A 26,923-nucleotide genomic window follows, 5' to 3' on the forward strand; every position below is an offset into this window, starting at 1 on the left:
TCTGCCTCTCTCTCTCTCTCTCTCTGACTATCAGAAATAAATAAAAATTTAAAAAATAAATAAAAGAAAGAAAGAAAGAAAGAATTTAAAAAAAACCGTTAGAAATTATTACCTTTGAAATTATGCATAAGAATTTGTGGGCTTATAGGTAATACAACACTTAAGAAACTTTTCTACTTAAGTCAGGTCTTGCTCTCATATCATGTCCTCCACAGAGCTTTCTAGGTAACTCAAGTTTAAGAAGTGGTTGCTTCTTTTGAACTATTACAGCACTGAGCTTATTTTTCACATATTGCCTAAAAAAATTTTTACAATGAAATGTTCGATTATATAAAATGTGGAGAATATAGTATGAAAAACTCCCCTAAAGATATCACCCAGCCTTAATAACAGCATTTTGCCAATCTTGTTTCATCAATCCCCATTTTTTCCCTAGAATAATTTTTTAAACTATTTTATTTAAATTTGATTTGCCAACATATAGTATAACACCCTATAATAATTTTTAAAGATTTATTTATTTTAGAGAAATTGGGAGAGAGACTGTGAACAGTTGGGGAGGGGGAGGCCAAGGGAGGAGGAGAGAGAAAAACTACCAGAGTCTGTGCTGACCTGGAAGCCCAATGCAGGGCTCAATCCCAGGACCCTGAGATCATGACCTGAGCCAAAACCAAGAGCTGACCACTTAACTAAGTCACCCAGGCAGCCTTCTCTAAAATAATTTAAAACAAACCCAAGACATCATGATCCTGTCACCTCACCTGTAAATAACTCATTGCTTATTAAATTACCCTTAGAAGAGTAAATGTTTTGTCTCCATATTATAATGTAAACTCTGTGAGGGCAAGCATTGTACCTTTTCCATTCTTGTTTTCCAATGAGCTCTTTTCAGTAGGAAAATCTACACAAAAACAAATTAGATTCTTGATCAATGCATGGCATCAGACAGTGGGTCTTAAACTTGAGTGTGTATCCAATCGAAACACACAGTGCTACGCCCCGACCCCAGAATTTCTAATTGAGTCTATGGTGGGGCCCACGTAGTCGCATTTCTAACAGATTTCCAGATGGTAGTAGTAAAGGTTATGATGATGATAATGGAGAATCATACTCTGAGAACTCCTTCATTGGAACAAGAAAGATGTTGACATTTCTAAACCTGCATATTAATTAATAAAACATTAATCATATGTGAGGACTTGAAAAGAGTATAGTGAGAAATAATTTTTACAAGACCCTACTCTCATAGAGCTTTTACTGTACACAAAGTATATAAAAAAGAAACAAATGAGATTTAAGCAACACAGGTGCTAGAGTCCCATATCAGAAGATTCTTATTTAATTGGTATAGAATAGCCATCACTTTTTTTAATGATCCTAGGTAATCCCAATGTGTATTTATACACTATCACACCAGCTTTTACTGAAGAGGTGAAAATAGAATTTGTCCTTGAATTATGTATAAGATTTTAATCGACAGCTTAAATGGAAAGGCTTTCCCACCTCCTAGGTTGGGGGTTGGAGTGGCATAATGTTCCAAAGGCTTTTTCTGGTCTATCCAAGACATTGAATTGTATGTAAAAATATTCAAGAATATTCAGAGTTTGTACAACATAGTTTGTATCCCTTTTGTTCTTGGATGAATCAACCTCTAAACCCCAAAATTTCCCATATGTAAAATGGGAATGATAATTATACCTACATCATACTATTGTTGAGGCAATTAAATGACTATATATAAATATATATATGTAGAACCTTAGAACAATGCTTAGCAAATAAGTGCTCAATGAATGCTAATTATTACTTATTGAACATCAGCTATATGCTGGGCAGGAAACTAGAATGAGAATACTTTTCAATTGTATCCTTTTGATTTTACAAAGCCACTGTTTATTTTTTATTATACTTCCTCCTATGAGTGAACTTTGAGATAGGTAAAAAGGTCTTTTTTTTTTTTTTTTTTTTTTTGTACACAAAGTCTAATAGCACCTACCTGACAGGAGAAAGCTGTCGAGTGACTTTTTTAAAGAGTGTAAGAGAGTACTAGAACTCTTATATTTCAAACTCCCAAAGTGTGCTCTTTCCTTGAGAACTGCAGTGAAGGATACAGCTCCTGGGTTAGATAACGTGGCCATGACTCTGTAACTGGTGGTAAGCTTTCTGTGAGAATAAAAAGAGATGTGTGGAAAATGTATTATTATCATGACTGCTGCTGCCACTACTACTTTAGATTTGATATCCTCAATTTGAGTTATGACCTATTCCAAAGAGAAGTATAAACTAAGATAGTATGGCAGGGATCACGATTTTTGTGCATTTTAATAGCACTTGTTAGAAATTATTTTTAGCCCAAACAAGAGAAAACCCTATTTGAGTAGATCTACACAAAGAGAGTCTTATTTCACAAAATAAGAAATATAAGGGTAGGAACCAAGCTGAATGTGGCTCAATAATACTACCAGGGATCCAAGTTCTTTAATCCTGCCAATACCCTTAGAGTTAAGCCTTCACCCATTTGCTTGTCATCTTATGGTCCAATGATGGGTGCCATGCCTTCAAACTCTTCTGGCAAGAAGTGCGATGAAGCAAAAAGCCAAAGGCACGTGCCAGCTGAGCCTTTGAAAGCCTTTCCAGAGGTCCCATCCAGTCCCATCCAGCAGCTTCTGTGTATGTGGCTTTAACAGGGTCCTCTTGGACTAGCACTGTCCAGCTGAAATATAATGCAAGTCACAGATGGGAGCTACATGTGAAATTTTACATTTTCCAGTACCCATGTTAAAAAGTAAAAAGAGAGGAAATTCATTTTAATGACAAATTTCATTTAACCAAAAATATCCAACATTTTTTTGACATGTGATCAGTATTTTAAAATTCAAGGTACATGTTTTACAACCTTTTCTGTATTGTTTTCGTACTCCGTGTGAATCTCCGTTTAGACTAGCCACCTTTCAGGTACTCGATAGCCATGTATTACTGCCTTGGATATGAAGTGTCAGACCAATCACCAAAGCGACTCAGGAGGAGAAATGAATCGGGGCATAAATAGCAGTATCTGCCTTCTGGACCGTTAACGAGTATTTCATTTAAAGAATGAAATGTCTCAATTTAAGCAAAGTAAGTCCCATCCATAATAGCTCTCTACAACCCTTCAGACTAGGGTTAGTCTAATGAAGGACAAGCTGTCTTTCAAAGACAAAACCGTTCTACCTCTATTCGTGAACCTTTATGATGCTTGTCATTTTTGAAGTTTCCCTCATGTGAGCCTGATGGCCTTGACCATTTCCCGCAAGCAAGGTTATCTTAGGTGAAGCTTATTGCCAGTCCTCCTCGGACTGCGGTGGCCACTCTGGCCAACAGGGCCCCCTGACATGCCCCGCGCTTGCATGCTCCCAGTGGCCCGGCTGCTCCAACCTTGTGTCACTGTTGGCTTTTAGGAAGGACCACTCCCTTTTCTCTACTTCCATTCAATTTTCTGACATTCCCATCGCTTTCGGTTTTCTTATTCCGTCTTCATTGACTCTTTTCGTATCCTTTACATCTTCACTTAAAAATGGTCATTACCAGGGGCTCCTGGCTGGCTCGATCTGTGGAGCCTGCAACTCTTGATCTAGGGGCTGTGGGTCCCAGGCCCACTTTGGGCGTAGAAATCACTTAGAGATAAAATCTTAAAAAAAAAAAAAATGAATAAGGGATCCCTGGGTGGTGCAGCGGTTTGGCGCCTGCCTTTGGCCCAGGGCGCGATCCTGGAGACCCGGGATCGAATCCCACATTGGGCTCCCTGCATGGAGCCTGCTTCTCCCTCTGCCTGTGTCTCTGTCTCTCTCTCTCTCTGTGTGACTATCATAAAAAAAAAAAAATGAATACAACGATCATTACCATACTTTAAAAGTACACAAGCTCATTCACAAAGAATTTTTGGTGATAAGATTTTTCTGGAAAAAAAAAAAAAAGGTGAATACATGTCCTCCAACGTCAACGTCATAACTATGAGCTGGTAAAGGGCTGTGTTCAGGGACAGTCCCTGCTGTCCAGAGGACAAAGCGGTGTTTCGGTGCTAGCCTGCTACGGGGCCTGAAGGTGTTGGGGCCTGCGGAGGGAGGGCCTGGCACCTGGGGGGTGAGGGCTGGCACCTGCGGAGGGAGGGCCTGGCACCTGGGGGGGAGGGCCTGCACCTGTGAGAGGGAGGAGGGCCTGCACCTGCGAGGGGGGAGGGCCGGGCACCTGGGGGGGAGGGCTGGCACCTGCGGAGGGAGGGCCGGAGGGAGGGCCGGCACCTGTGAGAGGGAGGAGGGCCTGCACCTGCAAGGGTGGGGAGGGCCGGGCACCTGCGGGGGGGAGGAGGGCCTGCACCTGCAAGGGTGGGGAAGGCCGGGCACCTGCAGGGGGGGGGGGGGGGAGAGCCGGCACCTGCGGAGGGAGGGCCTGCACCTGCGGGGGGGAGGGCCGGCACCTGCAGCGGGGCGGGGGGGGCAGGGGGAGGCCTGCACCTGCGGGGGGGAGATCGGCACCTGTGGAGGGAGGGCCGGGCACCTGCGGGGGCCGCCGTGGAGCGCCGCCTAGAGGCTCGCAGCTCCGAGCCGGGCGCAGGCCTCGGCGCAGGGCCCTGGCGGCTCCCCGCCGGCCGCCCGCGCGCCTGGTCCCGCATCCCCGGCAGCCTCCATCCCTCCGCGGTCCTCCCGCCGACCCGCCCCCCCGCGCCCGCGCCTGCGCAGAGCCGCTTCTCGCGCGAACGCGCGGGCCTCAGCGTCGAGCGCCCGGGCCTCGCAGGCGTCTCCGGGGTCGTCCTGCTCCGCGCGGCCCCTGGTCGTCGCGTCCACACGGGAGCGCGCCCGGCCTCGGACCGCGACCTCGGACCGCGACCTCGAGGGACCAGCCCGCGGACGGCCCCGGGGGGGAACTCGGCGCGCCGGCAGCGGAGCCGCGGCCCGAGCCCCGCCCCGGAGGCGGGGCAACCGGTCTCTGCCTGCCTATTGGCCCGCGTGCCCGTCAGTCTGCGCCGGCCCCGCCCCGCTCCCCGGCTCCACCCGCCGCCTCCCGGCCGCCGCGCCGCGCCGCTGCCCCCCCCTGTGCGAGGCCCGCCCGGCGCCCGCTCCGCGCAGCTCGGGGAAGGGGCGGGCGAGGCCGCCGCGGAGCATCGCCTGGTGGGCGGCGGGCCGCGGCCTCTCCCCCGGCAGCACCACCTGTCGCCCGCACGGACTTCGGTAGGGCTCCGCGGGGCGCGGCCTGGCGCGGCGGGGCCCGGGAGGGAGGGGCGGAGGGGGGCAGAGGGGGAGGAGGGGGAGAGGGGGGGAGGGGGTCCGGGAGGGTGGGATGGAGGGGGTACGGGAGGATGGGGGTCCGGGAGGGAGGGGGGAGGGAGGATGGGGGGGCTCCGGGAGGGAGGGGGGAGGGAGGGGGTCCGGGAGGGAGGGTTGGGAGGGAGGGAGGGCGGAGGGCGGATGGAGGGTCCGGGAGGGAGGGAAGAGGGAGGGGGTCCGGGAGGGAGGATGGGGGTTCGGGAGGGAGGGGGTCCGGGAGGGAGGGGGCGCGGGCGCGGATCTCCCCTCTCCTCCCCCCCGCCCGCCGCGCTCCTCGTGGACCCGCCGCCGGTTGGGCGCGTGCGGCGGCGCGGGGCCGCTGGGCGGGGCGCGGCGGAGGGAAAGGCCCGGGGTCGGGCATCCTTCGCGGCCCCAGCGGGTCCCGGGCTGACCCGTGAGCCCCGAACTCCCCCCCCCCCCCCCCCGCGCCCCTGCAGCCAGGCGGGCGGCAGGACTCGGTTCAGCAGCCTGCCCGGGCTCCGGGCTCCCAGCTCCTCGCCGCAGGGAGCTGTCGGTGCAGGTCGTGGGTTCACCCCCAGTGGCCCGCGCAGGCCTGGAAGTGGGGGGCTGGGGGGTGGGGCCGGGGATGGACCCTGGAGGTCACGACCGCAGTTCTAGTAGCGGTGCCCCGGTGGGTTCCCACCGGTTCCAGGCCGAGTAGTCGATAAATAGCCAGGTTGTTTCCTCTCGTGTTGCAGTCGGTAACAATAGAAGCTCGTATTAATTGTCCGCTCCCGCCTGGACACTGTTCTGTCCGTGAATCATCTCAAAATAACTCTTTGAGGTTGGTATTGTTATTTCCACTTTACAAATAAAGAAACTGAGGCTTAAGAAGGTTAAGTAACTTGGACAAGATCACAGGTTCTAGGTGGCAAAGTCTGGATTCGAACCCAGGTAATTTAAGGTAAGGGCCCCATCCCTCCCTCCCTACTTGTTGTTAAAGTAATTGCAATGTGGTACTCGTGAACTTTAACCTTAATCTTCACCCATGCATTTATTCTGTAGTTTCCAGGCATTCTGGAAGTAAGAGAAGAAATAGTTGCCCACACTTGCCCCTCCCTACCCCGCCCCTTGTGTGTATCTGTATGTGTATATGTACACACGCACATGCTTCAGGACTGATAAAACATAGGTAAATATATAATCTATTGTGCAACTACTAAAACTGATTGAGTTACATGTACTATGTTACATGATTTGCCAAAACACAGAAAAAAAACCGTTTAACCCTTGTCTCTTAATGTGGGACTTTTAATTAGCTTTGAACTTTGATTTGTAACCTGTATTTGACTTTTATGGTAGTTATAAAGACTTAATTAAAAGGTAGGAATAGAGACCAGATATGCTGATATGACTTCTGTCATATATTGAGGAAATGTTGGGCTATGGTTTTGTAGAAATTCTCCCATCTCTTCAAAGTTAAATATATATATATATTTTTAAAGATTTTTAAAATTTACGTATTCATGAGAGGCAGAGACATAGGCAGAGGGAGAAGAGGGTCCCCCCAGGAAGCCGGATGCAGGACTATATCCCAGGACCCCAGGATCATGGTCTGAGCCAAAGGCAGAGCTCAACCGCTGAGCCACTCAGGCACCCCAAGAGTTAAATATACTCTTGCTGCACAGTTAACTCCTGAGAAAGAACTGCTTACAGGTTTCATCCTTACAAGGCGTTTATGCGTAGTGTTTTTGTCTTTTATAATACATTTGTTATGGATACACGTTAAAAATTCATTAAAAAAGACTCCCTTTACTATTTGAAAATTTCTTATGCAGATTAACTCCTATAATGCTGCTCATGCATAATTTATATTTAATTTCCTGTGAAAACAACCTATTCTAAACTACATTAAATTATATATGAGATTAAACAAATTTTAATTTGTTGATGAATTTTCAAACTTAGTCATATTTTACTTATTTTTTAAGTAGGCTCCACACCCAACATGGCTTGAACTCATGACCCTGAGATCAAAACTTGAGCTGAAATCAAGAATTGGGCACTTCACCAGCTGAGCCTCCCAGGCACCCCAAACTTAGTCATATTTTAAAATATACATAATACTGAAACCTGTAGTTGTTTACTGAGGATCAATTTTAGAGGGAGCACAAAATTCATACTATCAAAATCACTCTACGTTTTCTAAAAATCTGTTTTATTAAAAGTTAGCTTTTTTTTTAAAGTCACCATTTTCATTATATGGCTGCGTATTTCCTTTGAACAATATTTATCCAATATATATCCTGTCATGGTTAGCATTTATTTAAACTGTTTCCAATTAAATCTCTAGGTCACTAATGAGAATTTGGATGGTATATGTAGATCCAGGCAACATCAAATGTCATTCTAAACAACATCTAGGGAATCAATACAGTATTTTTCCCTAGCCATGATTATCCTTATAGGCTCTTAATAAGGATTTCATAGTAGAAAATGGTGATATGGGGCTTCTGGTTGGCTCAGTCGATCAAGCATCTGCCCCTGGCACAGGTCATAATCCCAGGTCCTGGGATCTAGCCCCATGTCGGGGGCTCTGTTCAGTGGGGAGCCTGCTTCTCCCTCTCTGCCTGCTGCTCCTCCTGTTTGTGCTCTCTCACTCTTTGTCAAATAAATAAAATCTTTAAAGAAAACGATGTTGATGCAGAAACTAACAGGCATTCAGAAGACACCTTGTGACTACCTTTAGTCTATTTTTACTACTAATAGTGCTTAGATAACTAACATTTATAGAACACTTAGAGGGCACTGTGATAAGTATCTTACATGGATTATCTAATTTAAATCTTAAAGTGGCCCTGTTTAGTGGGTCCTGTTGTTTATCATCCCCATTTGAGTGATGAGAAAACTGCAACAGACTTCTTCAAAATCAGACTTAGCATTGGCCAAGTCAGGATTTAAATCCAGTAGTTTTGAGTCCAGAGCTTGCCTTGACTACACTGCTAAACTGCCTGGTTATGGGTTTTGTTAAGTAAACTTTTACGCCCTGTAGTTAAGCTCTTTGTGATGATGATAAAACTTTTAATTGCTTGATAATTTTTATAAATATCATCATTGCTACACACAGCTCTGCAAAATAGAGTTCTCTCTCCCCTGTTTGATTGATGAGAGTATGAAACTTCTCAGGGCTTTTGGACTTCAGGGGCAGGTATGAAAAGGAGGACAATTGGGACCAGACATGAGACTGCCAACTTTTAATTTTGTCAGTAGCTAAAGGACCTTTTTAAATTAAGGACCTTTTAAAGAACTATTGCAATCTACCGTCCCCATCTTTTCAGAAAAGACAAGACATTTTTATCACCAAAAAGGGTATGAAGATCATAAGTAGAGCAGGAAAACAAAGACAAATTTTGTTTTATGAAAGACTGTGTTGCATTGTCCCAGTTTTTCTCATTCGGCCACAAACCAGTGAAAAATTGTTCCAGACTAACACCGATTCAGACACCATTTGGGAATGCCTGGGTGACACGGCTGATTCCAGAGCAGCGATGAGCTGAGTCTAGATTCAGACTCCGGTTTGACTGCAGAGCTTATGCTCATTGCACCCAGTCGTGACCTCTAATTTCTGTCTCCCCTGCATTGGCCTCCTTTAACCCCACGTAGGGAGGAGAGTAGTCTCCAGCAGCCAGGGGCCTAGCAGTTTCTGTCCCAAGCCAGTTTGTAAATGCCAGAGAGTAAGTTCCAGGGCAAGGCCACATGAATGACACACCAGGGGGAGAAACCAGAGGCGTAGCCCAAGCAAGCAGCTCGATTTTATGTGGTGATTGAAAATTAGAAGCCCGCCTTTTGGTTCCTGTTTTTACCCCACTCATTCTTAGAATTCTCCTTTCATCACATCTGTATAACGTAACATTTTATCTTGTTGCCTCCTCGGCTGATATTAAGGCTGTTTGCCTATGTCTGAGTCCTTGGTTCTAGTTTTGGCAGATTTTTTTTTCCTTAATTTTTTAACTTACGCCCACTGTTTTTAAAGACACTATTAAAATTACTTCGTATTTTATTTTACCCTATATCACTTACTAATAAAGTAATTTCAGTGATAAAACATTGCGTAATTATAATACTTTTCTGCATATGGTCTCTCATTTGATCGTCCCCATCATCTATAAGGTAGATTGGACAAGTGGTGGTATGTTTATTATACAGACTACATTCAGGATTGGGTAGTGAAGTAAAACTTTAACCAGGAGTTGAAAATAGATTTCATATATTAGAATGCTGGTCTTAAATTAACTCCTGAAAGGAAAAACTCGAATTCTCCTTACTTGCAGTCTCAATTCTTCTGGCCACCAAACGTGAGATATTTCCTGCCCCCCACGCCCAGCAGTTCTCCAGTTCTTAGCAAATGCTGACTGGGCGTGCCTTAATTTAACTTAATTCTGACACTGTCTGAATGGAGGTAACTTCAGATCCTACAGGTTAGGGGCTCAGTCCCAAAAGACTGCCCTGCCCCTATGTAAGATGCCAATCACTAGTCCCAGGCTGTGACCCATACTTCTGATCAACCGTCTGTAAATTGAGGCTTCCCACAACCCCCTCCTGACTGGATGATTTGCTATGATGACTCCCAGAACTCGGAGACATACTTGACTTACATTTGCTGGTTTATTATAAAAGGATACAACTTAGGAACCCACAGAAGAGATACATAGAACTACGTATTGATGAGAGTGGGGGGGAAGACATAGAGCTCTTTGCCCTCCCTGAGCATGCCACCCCCCTGCATCTACGTGTGTGCACCAACATGAAAGCTCAGCAGATCTCCTTGTTAAAAAGGAGATCTCAGGCCTGCCCACTTCCCTTTCTGCAGGTTCCAGAGTGGAGCACAAATTTCCTACTCTCTAATCACATGATATTTCTGGTGACCAGCTGTATCCGGAGGCTTTGTAGGGGTCGTCCCTGTGGGCCCCCCCCCCCCATCGTCTCATTAGCATAAACTCACCTATCATCAAAAGTGGCTTCCTATGAATAACAAAAAAGTACTTGTATCATTCAGGAAATTCCACAGGTTTTTAGGGGCTCTGTGCCAGAAATTGGGGACAAAAAAAAATTTTTTTTAAGATCTTATTTATTTATTTGGGAGGGAAGGACACAGAGGGAGAGGCAGGGGCCTCAAGCACACTCCGCGCTGGAGCCTGTCTTGGGGCTTGATCTCTGGACCAGGAGATCATAACCTGAGTGGAAATGAAGAGTTGGACTTTTAACTGACTGAGCCACCCAGGCGCCCCTGCAAGTATTGATTATACTACAAGTGCTGATTACAAAATGAATTTTTCTTCAGATTGTCTCTGATTTAAAGTAAAAATCATTCCATCCTATATCTTAGATATGTCTGCCTCGCCAGTATACTGCAACACTAGTCTTTCGTACCAAAGTTTTAGTTTTGTGCAATAATGTTGTCTCTCCTGGAAGAACTATACAAACACATGATCAAAGCTACCATTTCAAATCTTTTAAAAATTTATTTTGAAATGCTTTAAAAGGCTTTGGTTGCATATATCATACTTCTTGGCCCCTTAATACTTCACTGTGTTTTCAGACCAAGGATATCTCTTACATATGGCTATCAAATAGAGGCAACTTAAAGTTTTATGGTACTTTTTAAAAAAAAGATTTATTTGTTTATTCATGAAAGACAGAGAGAGGCAGAGACAGAGAAGCAGGCTCGTTGCGAAGAGTCAAATGCAGGACTCGATCCCAGGACCCCAGGATCATGACCTGAGCCTAAAACAGACACTCAACCACTGAGCCATCCAGGTGCCCCTACAGTACTTTTATTTAAGCTACAGTATATCTTTCAGTTTTGCCAATTGTCCCAATAAATGTCTTTGATAGCATTTTCTTAAATTCAGATTTTGCATTTGTCATATGGTCAGCCTTCTTTAAATTGCAGTGGTTCCCTAGTTTTTGTCTTTCAGGACATTAACTCTTTAAAGTGACCAATTATTTTATTGTATATCTCTCATAATTCTTTATTATATTATATTATTGAAGTATATTTGGCATATGATACTGTGTAAATTTAAGGTGTATAACATTAATTTGATACATATATATATTGTAATATGATTGCCATTGTATTGATAGCTCTTGCCTCTCATGTTGTATAATTATCATTTTTTTTTAGTGGATGGAACAATTAAGATCTAGTCTCTTAGAAAGTTTGATGATTATAATACAAAATTGTCTGTATTCACTATCCTATGTATTAGACCTTTAGGAGTTATGATTTCTTAGGACTCTCACTGCAGGTTTGTACCTTGAATTATCTGTTCTGTCCTCCCACCCCCAGTCTCCATCTCTCATGGTTCTTGACGTCCTTATAATCATATAGATTTTTTTTTCTGGCCGCATTTATGCAGCACGTTTATATAAAACATCCAAAACACGTAAATCCATAAAGACAGAAAGCGGGTTGGTGGTTGTGGGCACTGGAGGAGGAGGCAGAGCCATGTAATGGGATTGTGAAGGTGTTTTGGAACTAGAAAGATATGGGTTGCATGACATGATGGATTTTCATTTTTCTTTTTTTCAAATTTTTAAAAAAGATTTTACTTATTTGAAAGAGAGCGAGTCCAAGCAGGAGAATGGCAGGCTGAGAGAGAGGGAGAAGAGTATCATGACCTGAGCCAAAGGCAGATGCTTAACCGACTGAGCCGCTCAGGTGCCCAACATTATGGATTTTCTAAATCCCTCTGAATTATTCACTTTAAAATGGCACATTTTGTTATGTGAATTTTACTTCTATATAAATTAACTTAAAAAATAATCCCAGTGTAATGGTTTGCTGCACCTGTTTGCTGCATCAGGGTATTGAAACCTTGATATTTCAGCAAATAAAAATTCCAGTAGAAAACTTACTGTGGGATAAATGCAATGGTTAAGATAGAGGGGCTTTGCAAATTGATTTTGGGTGGGAGAATTGATATGCAGAAGAATCTATTATATTTCCATCAGTAAATATTTGATGTTTAATGTATTATGTAGAGTTTTCCATTTTGAAAGATTCCCATGTGTTTGTGATGAGTGTGAAAGGGCAAAAACAGGTTTTATATCCAATTTGCATGTTTTTAATATTAAATAACAGGTTTTTTTTTTTAACAAAACATATTTAGTACATTATATTTAAACACTGACTATAGGGATCCCTGGGGGGCTCGGTGGTTTAGCGCCTGCCTTCGGCCCAGGTCATGACCCTGGGGTCCTGGGATCGAGTCCCACATCGGACTCCCTGCATGGAGCCTGCTTCTCCCTCTGCCTGTGTCTCTGCCTCTCTCTCTCTCTCTCTCTCTCTCTCTCTCTCTGTGTGTCTCTCACAAATAAATAAAATCTTAAAAAAAATAAAAATAAGCACTGACTATATTAGTACATTAAAATTCTACATCCAGATTAAGAATTTGAATAAGTTTCTCTTCCTTTGAATGTTTGTGCTCCAGGCTTTCCTGTTACCTTTCCACTTTCAACCTAAACTCCCACACCCATGTGCATGGACCACATGTCCTTGTTTATTAGATGTTACCTTGTTTATTAATCTTCCCATTTCTTTTTCTCCTAAAGGGGAGATACATACCTTGCCGCACTTGCACTTGGGTGGGTTAGAAAAAGAAATGCAGTATATGCAAAATAGCAATGATAATTAACCAGGGACTTAATTAAGAGTGTTGTCAGGAAAAGTCAGTCTTTGTTTTCACCCAATTACTACTCTTTTGCAACTGTTACAACCTGTAGAAACATAATCATACTTTGAAAAAAGCTTTTTCAAGTGTGGAAAATTAAGCTTTCGAAAACTGATACCTGGATGGGCAGGCAGTTCTATCATATGTTTCTCATCCTTTATTTTCTTCTTTTCTCCCAGGTGAAAGGAAAGATGTTGTCCCGGTTAAGAATAGTGGCTGTTCCTTCCACCTTGGCATGTCGTCACATACACATAAAAGAGAAAGGCAAGCCGCTCATGCTAAACCCAAGAACAAACAAGGTTAGTGACATTAATATTAGCCTTTTCTCTCTTCCTGGTAAAGGTTTGATATCTTTTAGACTGATAAAGTGTGAACTTTTTTTTTTTATTTTGTAGGCTCATGCTAAAACTATTCAGAAGTATTTGGGTTTTTCCGCATGACTTTCCACTTTTCTCCACGGGGCAAGACTCATGACTGTTTTATCGCTTCCACTTTCACCCACCACAACTTCTACCACCAGAAAAAGATTGACTTTATTTCCTAGTCTCAGCTCAGAAAAAGTCCCTAGAATAGCAGTCTGGCCAGGACTTTTGGCCAGTGTGGGAAACTTAGATTTACCCAGCTCAGAACAAGTACTTATCCTGGACCAATGCATCTGAGCCCTTGGGATATGGGGTCAAAATTGTAAAATAAAATTTTGTCTAACGTCCACCCCTACCATACCCCCACCCAGCTTTTTGGACACAAATCGTTGCACTCAGGTGCTTTTGCCCTTTAATCTCACAGCACTGCTTCAAAGTGGAGAGACTTCTGACCTCCTCTTTATGCTTTTGGGGCAGAAGTGATGGGAATTGTTGGTATCTAGTCTTGCCTTTATTCAGGGTCCAAACTGTGTTCACTGGGCAAATCCCTATTTCCTAGTGGTTATATTAATTAGTAAGTACATATACTTCTGGAAAGAGATTTTTTTTAACTGAAAGTTTGTAAGAGTTTACACGGAGTTTATTGTAATATGTGAGATTTACCTCTTGGGAGTGGTGCAGATTAAGGTGGGCTTTATTTGAAAGCAACAGTCCTCAGAAATTTGCCAATCCCATTCGTCTGCCATGATGGGCGTTGGGGGTAACTCGTGTACAGTAGGATGTGTTTTGAAGGACTTCAGGCCTACAAAGGGACATTTGACCACGGGTCACACGAGCGCCTCTTCTTTGCATTTTTGAGACCTTGCCAGAATGAGAATTCGGCCGGCAGCAGTGAACTGAGTGACGCTCACTGAGGGATATTCTAATCCTCCCTCGTTTTGGCCTTGCTTCCCCAAATCTTGCTTGCTCTTCACGATGCAGCTCATCCAAAATCCAATTCTCCTGTAGAGCCTTCTCGTACACCGTAGACTGGAATAATCGTTCCCTTCTCTGCAACCCGTAGCAGTTTTTATCTTCCTGTTCCTGTGGCAAGTAACCCACGTCTGTGGCTGCGTGCTTCCTTTCATGTCTTATGTTGTCATTGAAGTTATCGTTGGTATTTACGTTTTTGTGAACTTTTATTTCTTAACTAAAGGTTAAGGTTAAAGTTCCTTTGGGACAGGCACCATTCAGAATTTTACATTTTTTACAACGCTATGGGTATAGAAAATATTTGCTAATTATGTTGGTCTTATTTTATTTTTATCCTTACAGAAACTATCTAAAATGTACTCAGAATTATGAGAAATTTATGAAGTACATTAAATTAAATTTATGAAGTATATTGTTAAATTTATAAAGTAATTAATTTTAAGGAGGAGGGTAATTTCAAATGCATTACAGTACTTCTGTAAAGAAAAGAAAATCTAACGCTCTGGCCCTCTGAAACCTCCACGACTGGATAGCATCTGTGTAGGTACCTAACGGAAGATGACTTTTGGAAGCCCCTTAAGTATCAGAGTTTTTTTTGTCATGTGTGTTTAAGAAGGAACATAGACTCATGATTCCTGATTCGAGGGTCATGAACTCTTTGGGGACTTAAATCAGGTTTGTGCTTCACACCTTGTAAGCTAAATGTTTTAAGAGTATGTTGCTGCTGTGATTAATTAAATAGTAATTTTAAGCAGTACTGAATTATTTTAAGATTGTAATCTTTTAAGATGTCTGTAGTCACTGCCTACTAAAGGCAGACCTCTTGCTATGTCTGTAAGGCTTTTTCATTGTGTTAAATAGTGTACAGTTTACAGTTTTAACCATTTAAAATTGTATAGGCCGGTGACCTTAGGTGCATTCGGTGTCCTGCATCCATCACTTGAAATCGAAACGTGGAGGCCATTCGGCTGTCAGTCCCCCTCCCCCCTTCCCTTCCTCAGCCCCTGGCAACCACAAATCTGTTTTCTCTTCCTATAGATTTGCCTATTCTGGTATGAATATGAAATTCTTTATGAAATTTTTTAGAAGTCCTTATACTTTAAAGGATTAGACATCATCATGCTGGGTTATAAGCAGGAATTTCGGTATGAATTTTGATTTCTAGCCATGAAACTTTGGCTCTTCGTTTAACCTTTCCAGATCTCTGTTTTTATTTTAATTTCCTCCGACTGGATCTCTAATATAAACTAATTCAATTTTTTCTTGTTATTTCTGTAAATAATAAGAATTGTATTGTGACTAATGAAGGAAAATCACATTCCTACCACCCCAGTATATCATCTGTTTTTATTTTGCCAAATCCCCTTAAAAGTGTATTTACTTTTAAATTCGTAGTGTACAATTTTATATGCCATTTTACTCCTGGGGAGAGCGTATTATCAATAATCTCCATGATGCTTCATAAGCCTTCTGTATATGGCTACATCGTGGTTGAGTAGGTCGATTTGGAATCACAGAGACTGACCCTTACAGGACATGTAATCTTCAGTGTGGTCATAACCTCTTTGGATCCCACTTTCTTCACCTAGACTGTTGTGGAGGGAAAAAAAAAACTGGAAAGCTACTTTAGGCTATGTAAATTCTATGTAAATATGAGTTCCTTGCTTTAGGGGATGTTTTATAATCAGTTAGCCATAATGCTATTGTTAAATATTGTTTTCAGTCTTTCTTTAAAGATTTTATGTATTTATTTGACAGAGAAACAGCACAAGCAGGGAGAGAGGCAGGCAGAGGGCGAGGGGGAAGGAGACTCTCTGCTGAGCAGGAGCCCAGGGCGGGACTCTGTCTCAGAACCCTGGGAGCATGACCTGAGCTGAAGGCAGACACTTAACTAACTGAGCCACCAGGTGCCCCTATTGTGTTCGGTCTCGACGTTATGAATCGTTAGTTACTAGCTATCAGTTTTGTAAGTAGGTATTGGTAACTTCCTAATCCCCAATAGAGAACTCTAACCGCACTGGGAGGGAAAGAAATAGAGGGGCCTTTGCTCTCTCCCCAGTGTGTTAACCTGTACATTCGGATCTGGTTAACGGATTTTTTCAGTGTTGGCATATGTGAAGAAACTGAGTGTGTCTAAAGGAAAATAGCTCAGGGAGTTTTTCAGGATCAGCTGAAGGAGGCACACTTCCATGATGTTGATTGGGAGGGTATTGCCGTGGCATAGGCAAGAAAAGGGCAGACATGGCGGGATAGGTGGGCCTGGGGAGATGAAGAGAGGAGGAGAAGGGGACGGTTCAAGAACTAATCAAGGTGTTCATGTGAAGCTAATGTCATCTTTGCAGGCTTGCTTCACTTACTAATAGCAGGCTAGCAAATTTAAGCATTTGATCAACTATTAACATAAGTACCTAATATATAAAATTGCTTTTTAAATCATTTTAACTTCTACCCTGCATTATAAATACAACACGTTGTTTTTTTTTTTTTTTACTTTTTATTTTAGGTAGGCTCCACACCCAGTGGGGAGCTTGAGATCAAGACTCAGGCCAAGATCAAGACTTGGGACACCTGGGCGCTTGAGTGGCTCAGTCATTTAAGCATCTGATTCTTGATTTTTGGCTCAGGTCATGATCTTGGGGTCATGAGATGGAGCTGCATTCATTTGCTTCCTACCTACTTGTGTTTTTTGAACTAAAGTGTCTCTTGTAGACATCATAAAATTGGATCATGTTCTCCGTCTTACCAATCCATGCCTTTAATTATAGATTTTAATCCATTTACATTATATAATGGTTGATAAAATGATTTATGTCTGCCATTTTGTAGTTTGTGTCTTGTCTTTTTTGTTCCTGTATTTCTCCATTGTTCCCTTCCTTTGTGTTAAATTGATATTTTCTAGTATGCCATTTTAATTCCTTTTTCATTTCTTCTTCTGCCTTTTTAAAAAATTTCATTTATTCACAAGAGAGACAGGCAGAGACCTAGGCAGTGGGATAAGTAGGCTCCCTGCAGGGAGCTTGATGCAGGACTCGTTCCCAGGACCTCAGGATCACGCCCTAAGCCAAAAGCAGACACTCAACCACTGAGCCGCCCGGGTGCCCCTCTTCTACTGCCTTCTTCTGAGTTATTTTCTTAGTGGTTTGCCCTTGGGATTGCAATTATTGTCTTTATGACAATCTAGTTGAGATTGATTCTCATTTAATTTTTTTTTAATTTTTTTTTTATTTATTTATGATAGTCACAGAGAGAGAGAGAGAGAGAGAGGCAGAGACATAGGCAGAGGGAGAAGCAGGCTCCATGCACCGGGAGCCTGATGTGGGATTCGATCCCGGGTCTCCAGGATCGCGCCCTGGGCCAAAGGCAAGTGCCAAACCACTGCGCCACCCAGGGATCCCCGATTCTCATTTAATTTTAATTGTACACAAAAACTATTGCTGTATATAGTTCCTCACTCCTGGCCTTCTGGGGCTCCTGTTATGCATACATTGGCACACTTGATAATGCTCCACTCGTGTCTGAGGCTCTGTTCATATTTACTAATTGCTTTTTTTTTTTTTCTATTTCTCAGACTGGGTAATCTCAGTTGACTTATCTTTATGTTTGTCAATCACCTGCTCAAATCTTTTGTTGAACCCCTCTGATTTTCTTTTTACTTCAATGATTGTACTTTCAATTCTAGAATTTGTATGTTTGGTTCCTTTTTATATCTTTTCATTGATATTCTGTAGTTAGTGGGATATCCTTCTTGGACTTCCCTTTAGTTCTTTAGATGTGCTATCTTTTAGTTCTTTGAATATATCCAAAATAACTAAAGTCTTTGTTTATTTAGTACAATGTTTGAGATTCCTTAGGGACAGTTTCTATTAATTACCCTTTTTCCTTTATATGAGCCAGACCTTGTCTTTTTGCGTGCCTTACAATTTTTTTTGTTGAAAACTGGACATTATCAATAATGTGGCTGCTCTGGAAACCAGATATTCCTCCCAGTGTTTCTTGTATTGCTGTTGTCTATTTACTAAATTTCTGAACTAATTTTTTTAAGTGTGTGATGTATAATTGAACTACTTCTTTAAAGGGTTTATTCTTGTTTGATAGGCCCACTAAAGTCTGCTTTGTGAGCTTGGTGGTCCACTGATGATTAGATGGAGACTTAAATCCCTGAGGGCTCTGTGTACATGTTGGGGCATGCCTTTAGTACTCAGTCAGGCAGTTTACAACTAACCGTCAGCCATCATTTCCTGCTTACAGGGAGCCTCAAGGTAGTCCGAGGTGGGAGCTAAAGCCTCCCCCCATCCCACCCCAGGTCTTTTCTTGGACTTGCCTATAGCTCATGATGAGATTCCTAGGAATATATTAAACTTTTCAAACTCTCACCCACTTTGTGGACATTTTGTTTCTCAGCTTTTCCTTTTCAGAAAGATTTTTGGTTATCTTGTTTGCTCGAGCTGTTATCCACTGCCTTAGGCAGCTGCCATGTTAAATAATTACCTCTGATTGTTTTCAACAAGATTTTCTGGAGGAAAAACCTATTCACACTGGGTGAACTCCAAATCAGGTTAAATACAGCCTTACAAGTGGGGTCTTCCCCTGAACCACCAGACAGGTCAAATAATGGTAAATTTCCTGGATACGGGGCTTTAGAATTAGCTCCAGCCTCCCTTTAGTAGCTGCTAGATTCTGTTTTCAAAGCAATTGTTTCATAGCGATTGCTGCTTTCTAGGCTACTGTGGAGCTAAGGAAAAAATAGGAATAAGGCAAATAAAAATGTCATGAAACTAGCGGTTCTTATGAAAATTCAGCTGTTTTTCTTGAGTAAAATGTTCCCTCATTGCTGAAGCCTTTGGTTAGTTTCCAGAATTCTGAAAAAATTGTATTCTAATCACTTGGCCAGTGTTCTTACTACTTTTATAGAGGAAAAGATTTGGGAAGTCCCTATTCTGGCATTTTCACTGACATCACTTTGGTGAAAAGGATTTGACACACAGCTAAGTATTAGAAATTGGAAAAGATTTTCTTATGACATAGGTTAATTTCTTTCTCAGTATCATTCCCTCCTTTGCCCTTCTCAACTCCACCTCACATCTTTCTAGTGGGAGTAGCTCCTGTCATCAGTTTGGTTTGTGTTCTTCAAGCTGTATTCTGTTAATTTCATTTCATTTCTAATGTATACATTATACATTTCTAATGTGTAATGTATGTTCTCATGCACCTGTATATAGTATGTACTTTATGGGGGTTTTCTGAACATAACAGTCCACAGTGAGCGTGTTTGATTTGCAGCGTGCTTTTTTCCCCTTAACTATGTGTCTGAGAGATTCTTCTACGTAATTAGAGATCTGTGTTAAGTGTATGGTATTTCATAGTCTGGAAATACCATAGGTTCCCCATAATTGACGGGCTTTTAGTTAGTATGTTATAGTCAAGAGAAATAGAAACACTACTATAACTAATCTTTTTACATACACCTCTTTATTTTATGCATGAATATTTCTTTACGATGGCTGTCTAAAAGTAGAATTGCTCTATTGTAGAGTATGTGCATTAAAATTTAAGAATATTTTTGAGTTGTCTTCTAAAAAGCTTAAACCTGTTTATTTTTCCAGCAATGATATGTGAGAGTAACTTTTACCACACCCTCACCAATAATAGAGATGATTAGTCTTAAAAATGTTTTATAGTCTGGGCAAAATGATATCTTACTGATTTTTTAAAAATTTACATCTAAATTACATTTTTGCAGGATAGCATCATTGCAACCTCAGTAAGCAATAATTTTTAATCCTTTTCTCTTTTTTAGGGAATGGCATTTACATTACAAGAGCGACAAATGCTTGGTCTTCAAGGACTTCTACCTCCCAAAATAGAGACACAGGATATTCAAGCTTTACGATTTCATAAAAACGTGAAAAAAATGAATGGCCCTTTGGAAAAGTAAGGGTTGATTAGATGTCTAGTTCTTTATTGATGCTCTGATCAGAAGAATTGGGAGCATTATGATTATTGCATAAGAAATATGCAGTCTCATAATGAAGTTTGTGTTTTAGGAGTTAACTTATTTTTATAATGACTGTTTCCTTTATTTCATTGAATACTGTGTTCACTATTATAAAATTTAGCAGAAATCTATTTTTTAAGCTTAAAATCACAGAGCATTTCAGCCTTGAATGGAATGTTTAGGAGCAAGAGCTGTCATCTGATTTGTACCCTTTCTTTAAAAAAGAAAGAAAAAAAGATTTTATCACAGAGAGAGAGAGAGAGGCAGAGACACAGGCAGAGGGAGAAGCAGGCTCCATGCAGGGAGCCCAACGTGGGACTCGATCCCGGGACCCCAGGATCAGGCCCTAAACTGCTGAGCCACCTGCGCTGCCCTGATTTGTACCCTTTCTATTCAACTTTTGTTAATCTTCTACTTTGTGTGTGCCACTGTACTAGCCACTAAGGATGTAAAGTAGGTAAATGATAAGTGACCATATAATATATAATCCAATCTACGGGAGTGAAAAAGAAGCATAACTGAAGCTGTCCCAGGCAAACTAGAATGTGACTAGAATGTGTCATCATCCCAGCCCTGCCTTCTAGGAGCTCATCAATAACTAGTTATACTGTGATCATCATTGTACTCTATACTACAGTGTGCAGAACAAGGAGGAAAAGGTACATGCAGAGGATATTCTGAAAGCGCAAATAGGGGCCCCTCACTGGACTTGGGGAGTCCATTTAAACTTCCTAGAGGAAGTGATGCCTGTGCTGAGTTTTAAACCGCGTATTACAGGTGGCAGGTAAAATGAGAAAGAAGGGCATGGTATTCTGGGTAGAAGGGATCAGCTTGCATGCAGAATTAAAAATATCTTTTGGGTTTGTTAAGTACAGGAAATTATTGTTTGATGACAGGTGAGAGTGATTTCTTTGATCTGATGGGGCAATCGGAAAAGTACAATGACTGAGAAATGATTGGGATTCTCATGAAGGGAAATGCAAACTTTCAAGAAGTTAGGTAAGGAGATAGGAAAGACACTGAACAGTAAGTAAAGCAGGACTTGGGTTTATAGTCCTGCTTGGGGACTGTATTTGGGGAGGTGTATTTTAGGCTAGAAGGAAGTTGAAAGTATATATATAGATATATTTGAAAATGATTTAGCCGGAGGACGCCAGGCCTTGTTGACTTACTACACTAGGGAAAGGCAGAGTGGGAGAGGAAGAAATCAAGAATGGGATCTCCAATTCCCATCTGGTCAGATAGCAACAAGAGGAGAGACAACTTTGAGTGAAAAGTAATGAGTCTGTTTTACATGTATTTATTTATTTTTTTGTTTGTTTTACATGTATTTAATTCAAGGTGATCACTGTTTTTTTTTTCTTTTTCTTTCTTTCTTTTTTAATAGTAGAAGCTACAGCTTTTTATTTTTAAGTCCATTTCTTTCTTTTTTTTTTTTCTAGTAATCTCTGTACCCAACATGGGGCTCCAACTCACAACCCCAAAATCAAGAGTCCATACTCTTCTGACTGAGCCAGCCAGGCTCCCCAGCCACTGTTTTTTTTTTTTTTTTTCAAGCCAATATTTCCAAGTTTTCTCAACTTTATTCTTGAAAAGCCATTTATACATGTATATGAATTGACCGTTGTCTTTGTGGCACCTCTGTGCTCCTTTAAAGACCTCATAATGCCGTTAAGCCTACTGGATTATAGCTCCACAAGGACAGGGGTTACTTATATCCCGGGAGTCCAAAATAGTGCCTGGCACTTAGTAAATATTTGAATCAATCCCACTTTATTTTGCTTCCATATTTACATGTCCACCACCTTGAAGGTTATTTTCTTAAGGGTAGGTGGTCTCACGGTAGTCTTTGCATTTCTAGTGCATGGTGTGGAGCCTGACTCACAGCAGAGGGCTCAATAAATAGTAGCTGTTCCTGCTTTTCTTCTCCTCCTCCTCTTCTTCGTTATCATCTGCTATTTAAGAACATTTTTTATTTTTGTTAATTTTTGTCCTTGGTGTTAAATAATAATAACTTAGGGTTTTGTTTTTCTGGTAGGGAAACTAGTCCTCCATTTTAGATGTTTACGTATAATTTCCAAAGGCCAAAACTTTGAGCGTAAATGCTGACTGATGTAGACATTATTTTGGACGCTTAATTTCAGGTACATCTATATAATGGGAATACAAGAAAGAAATGAAAAGCTGTTTTATAGAATTCTGCAAGATGATATTGAAAGTCTGATGCCGATTGTGTACACGCCAACAGTGGGTCTTGCCTGTTCCCAGTATGGACACATCTTTAGAAGACCTAAGTAAGGCTGATTTTCAAAAATATTTTTGTAAATGATGATTGTGTAGGAAAAAATAGCACTCCCTAGCACCCCTTACATTTCTCTTTAAAGATTGCGATCTTATGTCAATCACGTTTCCCTCCTCCCAAAAGCTTCATTAGGTTAAAAAAGGGTCAATAAAAACCCAACATGTTCATATCTTGCTTTTGTAGAAACGGCACCATTCATTCCTAATCCTCTGTAAGTTATTATGATTGTTAGAAGAACTGTGCATTTCTGTACCAAAAACAGGGGGTACTTTAGTTTTGGTAGCAGATTCTCCAGAGTTCTCATTGATATCAACTTGATAGTCTGTCCAAATTAAAAAGATTCTCATTTTTTTGTTGGCTTTAATTTCTATTCTTTTTTTATGAACTTCTTCAAATTTCAATTTCAAATAGTTCTAGCACTTCCACTATAGTAAATAGAAAGAGTACTGGAGTGGACGTCTACTGAGGTCTTCTCATCAGTCTCTTTCTCCCTCTGGATCTGTTTTCTCATAAAATCGGGATGCTAGCGCCTACCCAAGAGCAGCTGAGAAGGTCACAGGAGGAACTGAGGAGACCGTTTCCTCGTAAACTTTTAATTTGTGTTTTCTTGTTGCGTTCCTCTCACCTGTTAGCGTTTTCATCATCCTCACGCTTTTCCCATGTCCTGCTGATACAGATGTAGCCTCAGTTAATGTGTGGGTAGCGTTGATCTTCCCTTGCCTTTCATCTAACCTAGTGGCTTTCAGACTTTAATGTGTGTAACAAAACACCGTGGGACTTAAAATGATGATCCGTGCCAGCCTTCCTCTCCTTCTCATTCCCAAGATTTTAATGAAAAAGGAGAAGATGTGGAGGTCTGCATTTTAATGAACATGGTTGGCAACGGTATTGCAGGTGTTCCCTGGAAGATACTTTGAGAACACTGTCTGTGGTATCCTGTGTACTGACATCAGCTAATGTGTCTTAAACGTTTCTTAAGTTAACCCAGCATTTGAGCTCCTTTAGAGTTTCTTTTTCATTCAGAATAGGGGTTCTCAATCCAGATTAAAGGGCAAGGAGAAAAAGACCTATTTATGCCTGGGCCCCACCCATAGAGATTCTGGCTCAGTCAGGTTGGACTTGGGCCCCCGTGTAGGTGTTTCATAGAAGTTCCTGGTGTGGTTCTGACATGCGTCCAGTGCTCAGAAGTGACATGAAGCATGGAGAGTATGACTTTGGGGTGAGGGCAGATACTGTGTTTTTTTACACAGAAGATGGTCTTGTATTTAGATCAAGTAAATCTTGACCTAAACTCCAGGTCGGTTAAATCAGAATCTCTGGGGATGGGGGCCCTGGCATTATTTAAAAAGCCCATCGGGTGATTCTACTATATAGCTATGGTTGAGAAACTGTTTAAACTCATTTGAAAAAAAAAAAAAATAAATAAACTCATTTGAGCTAGGATAGCAATGCCAAAGTTGAGATACCAATGAGAAAGTTCAGTGTAAGAACGAGTGTGAAGGCCCTGGGACCTGTTGGCCTTCCTCTGTACCTGACTCATTTTCTCCCCCATCCCCTTCTTCTTTTCGTCTCTTTTTTAAAATCCAGATGCTTTATCTCACTTGGATAGCAGTATACTGTGTGTTGAAAATAACTTCATTTTTTCCTAATGCTTCAAGGGTGGCTTCTCTTGCGTGAAGTTTCTTTACTTTTCTTTGTTCCCTTCCTGCTCCTTCAGATTTCAAATGATCAGTTTTACTGAGTTTTAATAGTAGTTTACATAGCTTTATTATGCTCTCCTGCATTGATGGTTTATTTTTATACTGCTTTCTACTGGAGGTGTATCGAGTTTCTTCTTGGGTAAAACGATTATGTCATTTAATAATGATCTTTGTTGCAGCTTCCGTGTGAGCAATGCAATTACAGTTTGAAGTAGTTGAAAATGTTTGAAAATAATCCAGTATGATTTCACTAAATCTGCTCGGAAATGATACTGTGTCTTGATGTTTTATTAAAATATCTAAATATTCCAGTTATGAACAAAACTTAGGAGAAAACAAAAAACTGTTGTGAAATGCAAAGGTGTTTTTGTTCTGTTGCAGGGGATTATTTATTTCAATCTCAGACAGAGGTCATGTTAGATCAATTGTGGATAACTGGCCAGAAAATCATGTTAAGGTACTACTAATAGCACAACCTTCCTCTTCAAGATGTTTTTTTCCTTCTTTGTAAGTTACCTCTGAATTTACAAGATAGTTTTCATTGTTGCTGATTTATTTTGCACTTGCATACATGCGAGTTTAGTGCTCTGAGGAAATCGTGATAATAATAATTGCAAAATGGTCACCAGTACAGAGTTCGACTCGGACTGAAATGGGAGTTCACAAGGTGAACCTATCACTATCGCTACCACTGGGGTTTCTCGCCTTCTCTGTATTCCTTTTCTGTTTCTGTTGATACTATTCTAGGTAGAAAAAACACATTAAAATGCCATAAAAACTTTTCCTTTTGGTGGGTAGTGAGAGGATTATGGTTTTTTTTTTTGTTTGTTTTTGTTTTTTCTAAATCTCAGGTTTTAGATCCTTAGGCAAATCTAAAACTCTTAAGAGTTTCAAATGTAATAAATACAAATCTTGGTCAATCTGGCTATCTTTCACAAAGTAAAATCTAATGATTTACTTAAGATCTTTTGGTAGACTTCAGTGCTTATTACAGGCAGTAATCTTACTTGCCTTTATAACATGTCTTCCTCACCAAAATAATCTTTGATGAATAATCGTGAGTTCTAATAATCTAGAAAACAATTTGGCCAGATAATTAAACTCCTAACATCATCTTAAAACCTTGTAGATAGGTATATTTTTTTATTTTAGATATTTTTTCTGCCCCCCACTGTTGTTCAGGTGTTTCTTATTTGGCCTAGGTTATTACGTGGGAGCAGCATGTTCATTTCTAACCTTGTTTTTTCTCTTCTGGCTAATCTCTATCAGAAGTTTGCCTGCCTCTCCCCAGTTTACTCTTTGTGAAGATATATAAGCTGAACCTCCAGTCAGAAGCATTCTGTTTCTAAACCAAAGACTAAGGGAAATCACATCTAGTTCATCTCTATTTTAATACCTAGATTCTAGAAATCCTAGAATTTTAAGTTGTGCTTGTTTGGTTTACATGGAAGTTAGTCCAGAAACAATTTTTTAAAGTGACAGTGAAAATATACGGAGAGAATATTTTTTTTCAAATGCCTTTTTCTCTAGTACCCCATTTTTGACAACTTTTAATTTATATATTTTTTTGTAATTAAGGCTGTTGTGGTGACTGATGGAGAGAGAATTCTGGGTCTCGGAGATCTGGGTGTCTATGGAATGGGAATCCCAGTAGGAAAACTTTGTTTGTATACAGCTTGTGCAGGAATACGGCCTGATAGATGCCTGCCTGTGTGTATTGATGTAGGAACGGATAATCCAGTGAGTAAAACCATTTTCCTCTTTTGATCTTCCTCCTGTATATGAAAAACAAAAGTTTTATTACACTCTTCCTTTTGAAGATAATATGAGAAAAATTTTTTGATGAAAGTTAGTCTTTGCTTAAACTATGTTTTTCTTTTTAATTTAAATATAGTACGTCATGCGTTTCAAGTGTATGTTTCAGTAATTCATCAATTGTGTATAACGCCCATTGCTCATCATATCACGTGCCCTCCTGTCACCCAGCTACCCCGTCCCCAATCTCTTCTCCCCCTTCCCTCCAGCAAACCTCTGTTTCCCAAACTTTCAGTATTTATATAAATAACAGTAAATTAAGCCTGTTTAGAGTTTCTGGAAGGAAATGTAGTAAGGTTTTAAAAATTACATTAGTAACTTTTTAAATTGCGATTTTTGCTTTATAGAATATGTTTAAGCTGGTTATATAACAAAATGATTTTATTTTTACATTTGGTCTTATAGGCACTCTTAAAAGATCCATTTTACATGGGCTTATATCAGAAAAGAGATCGATCACAACGTTATGATGACCTGATTGATGAGTTTATGAAAGCCATTACTGACAGGTATTTTTTTTAAGTTTGAGTAAATGAAGGCATCTTCAATTACTAAAAGAAAGGCACCACAGTTTTGTTTTCCTTTATCTCTTTTGAAGATGCATAGGAGGAGATTACGTTTTTGAGAGCTTGGGTCCTGTCCTGCTCGCCTCGGTGTGCCGATGCTGGCGACAGCCCGTCTTGCCCTCCTGCGTTACCTGGCCTCCTGTGGGAAGGCTGCACTCCCTGCTCCTGCCAGACCCTCGCTGTCAGTCCTTCCTCCAGCCCTTAGCACCTGGGCTCCCTTCCACCATTCCTGGGA

The 26,923-nt window shown here is 41.3% G+C and overlaps 1 protein-coding gene across 4 annotated transcripts in view; it reads left to right on the forward strand.

Moving 5' to 3' along the window:
- The first annotated feature begins 4,014 nt into the window (after nucleotides 1-4,014).
- ME2 (malic enzyme 2) overlaps nucleotides 4,015-26,923 on the forward strand; it is a 48,771-nt gene continuing 25,862 nt past the window's right edge. Inside the window, exons 1-8 of one of the 4 annotated variants that reach the window (XM_072757856.1) lie at nucleotides 4,015-4,080; nucleotides 5,999-6,204; nucleotides 13,156-13,275; nucleotides 20,108-20,241; nucleotides 22,450-22,599; nucleotides 24,689-24,764; nucleotides 25,886-26,047; nucleotides 26,528-26,631. In XM_072757856.1, the coding sequence (XP_072613957.1) occupies nucleotides 13,168-13,275; nucleotides 20,108-20,241; nucleotides 22,450-22,599; nucleotides 24,689-24,764; nucleotides 25,886-26,047; nucleotides 26,528-26,631 (734 nt within the window). In that variant the 5' untranslated portion in view covers nucleotides 4,015-4,080; nucleotides 5,999-6,204; nucleotides 13,156-13,167. Of the gene's footprint in view, nucleotides 4,081-5,044; nucleotides 5,205-5,773; nucleotides 6,205-13,155; nucleotides 13,276-20,107; nucleotides 20,242-22,449; nucleotides 22,600-24,688; nucleotides 24,765-25,885; nucleotides 26,048-26,527; nucleotides 26,632-26,923 lie in introns of those variants that run through there. The other 3 variants (XM_072757855.1, XM_025997603.2, XM_072757857.1) reach the window with 3 other exon arrangements.

This window comes from Vulpes vulpes, chromosome 5 (genome assembly GCF_048418805.1).
Source record: "Vulpes vulpes isolate BD-2025 chromosome 5, VulVul3, whole genome shotgun sequence".
Lineage (NCBI taxonomy): Eukaryota > Metazoa > Chordata > Mammalia > Carnivora > Canidae > Vulpes > Vulpes vulpes.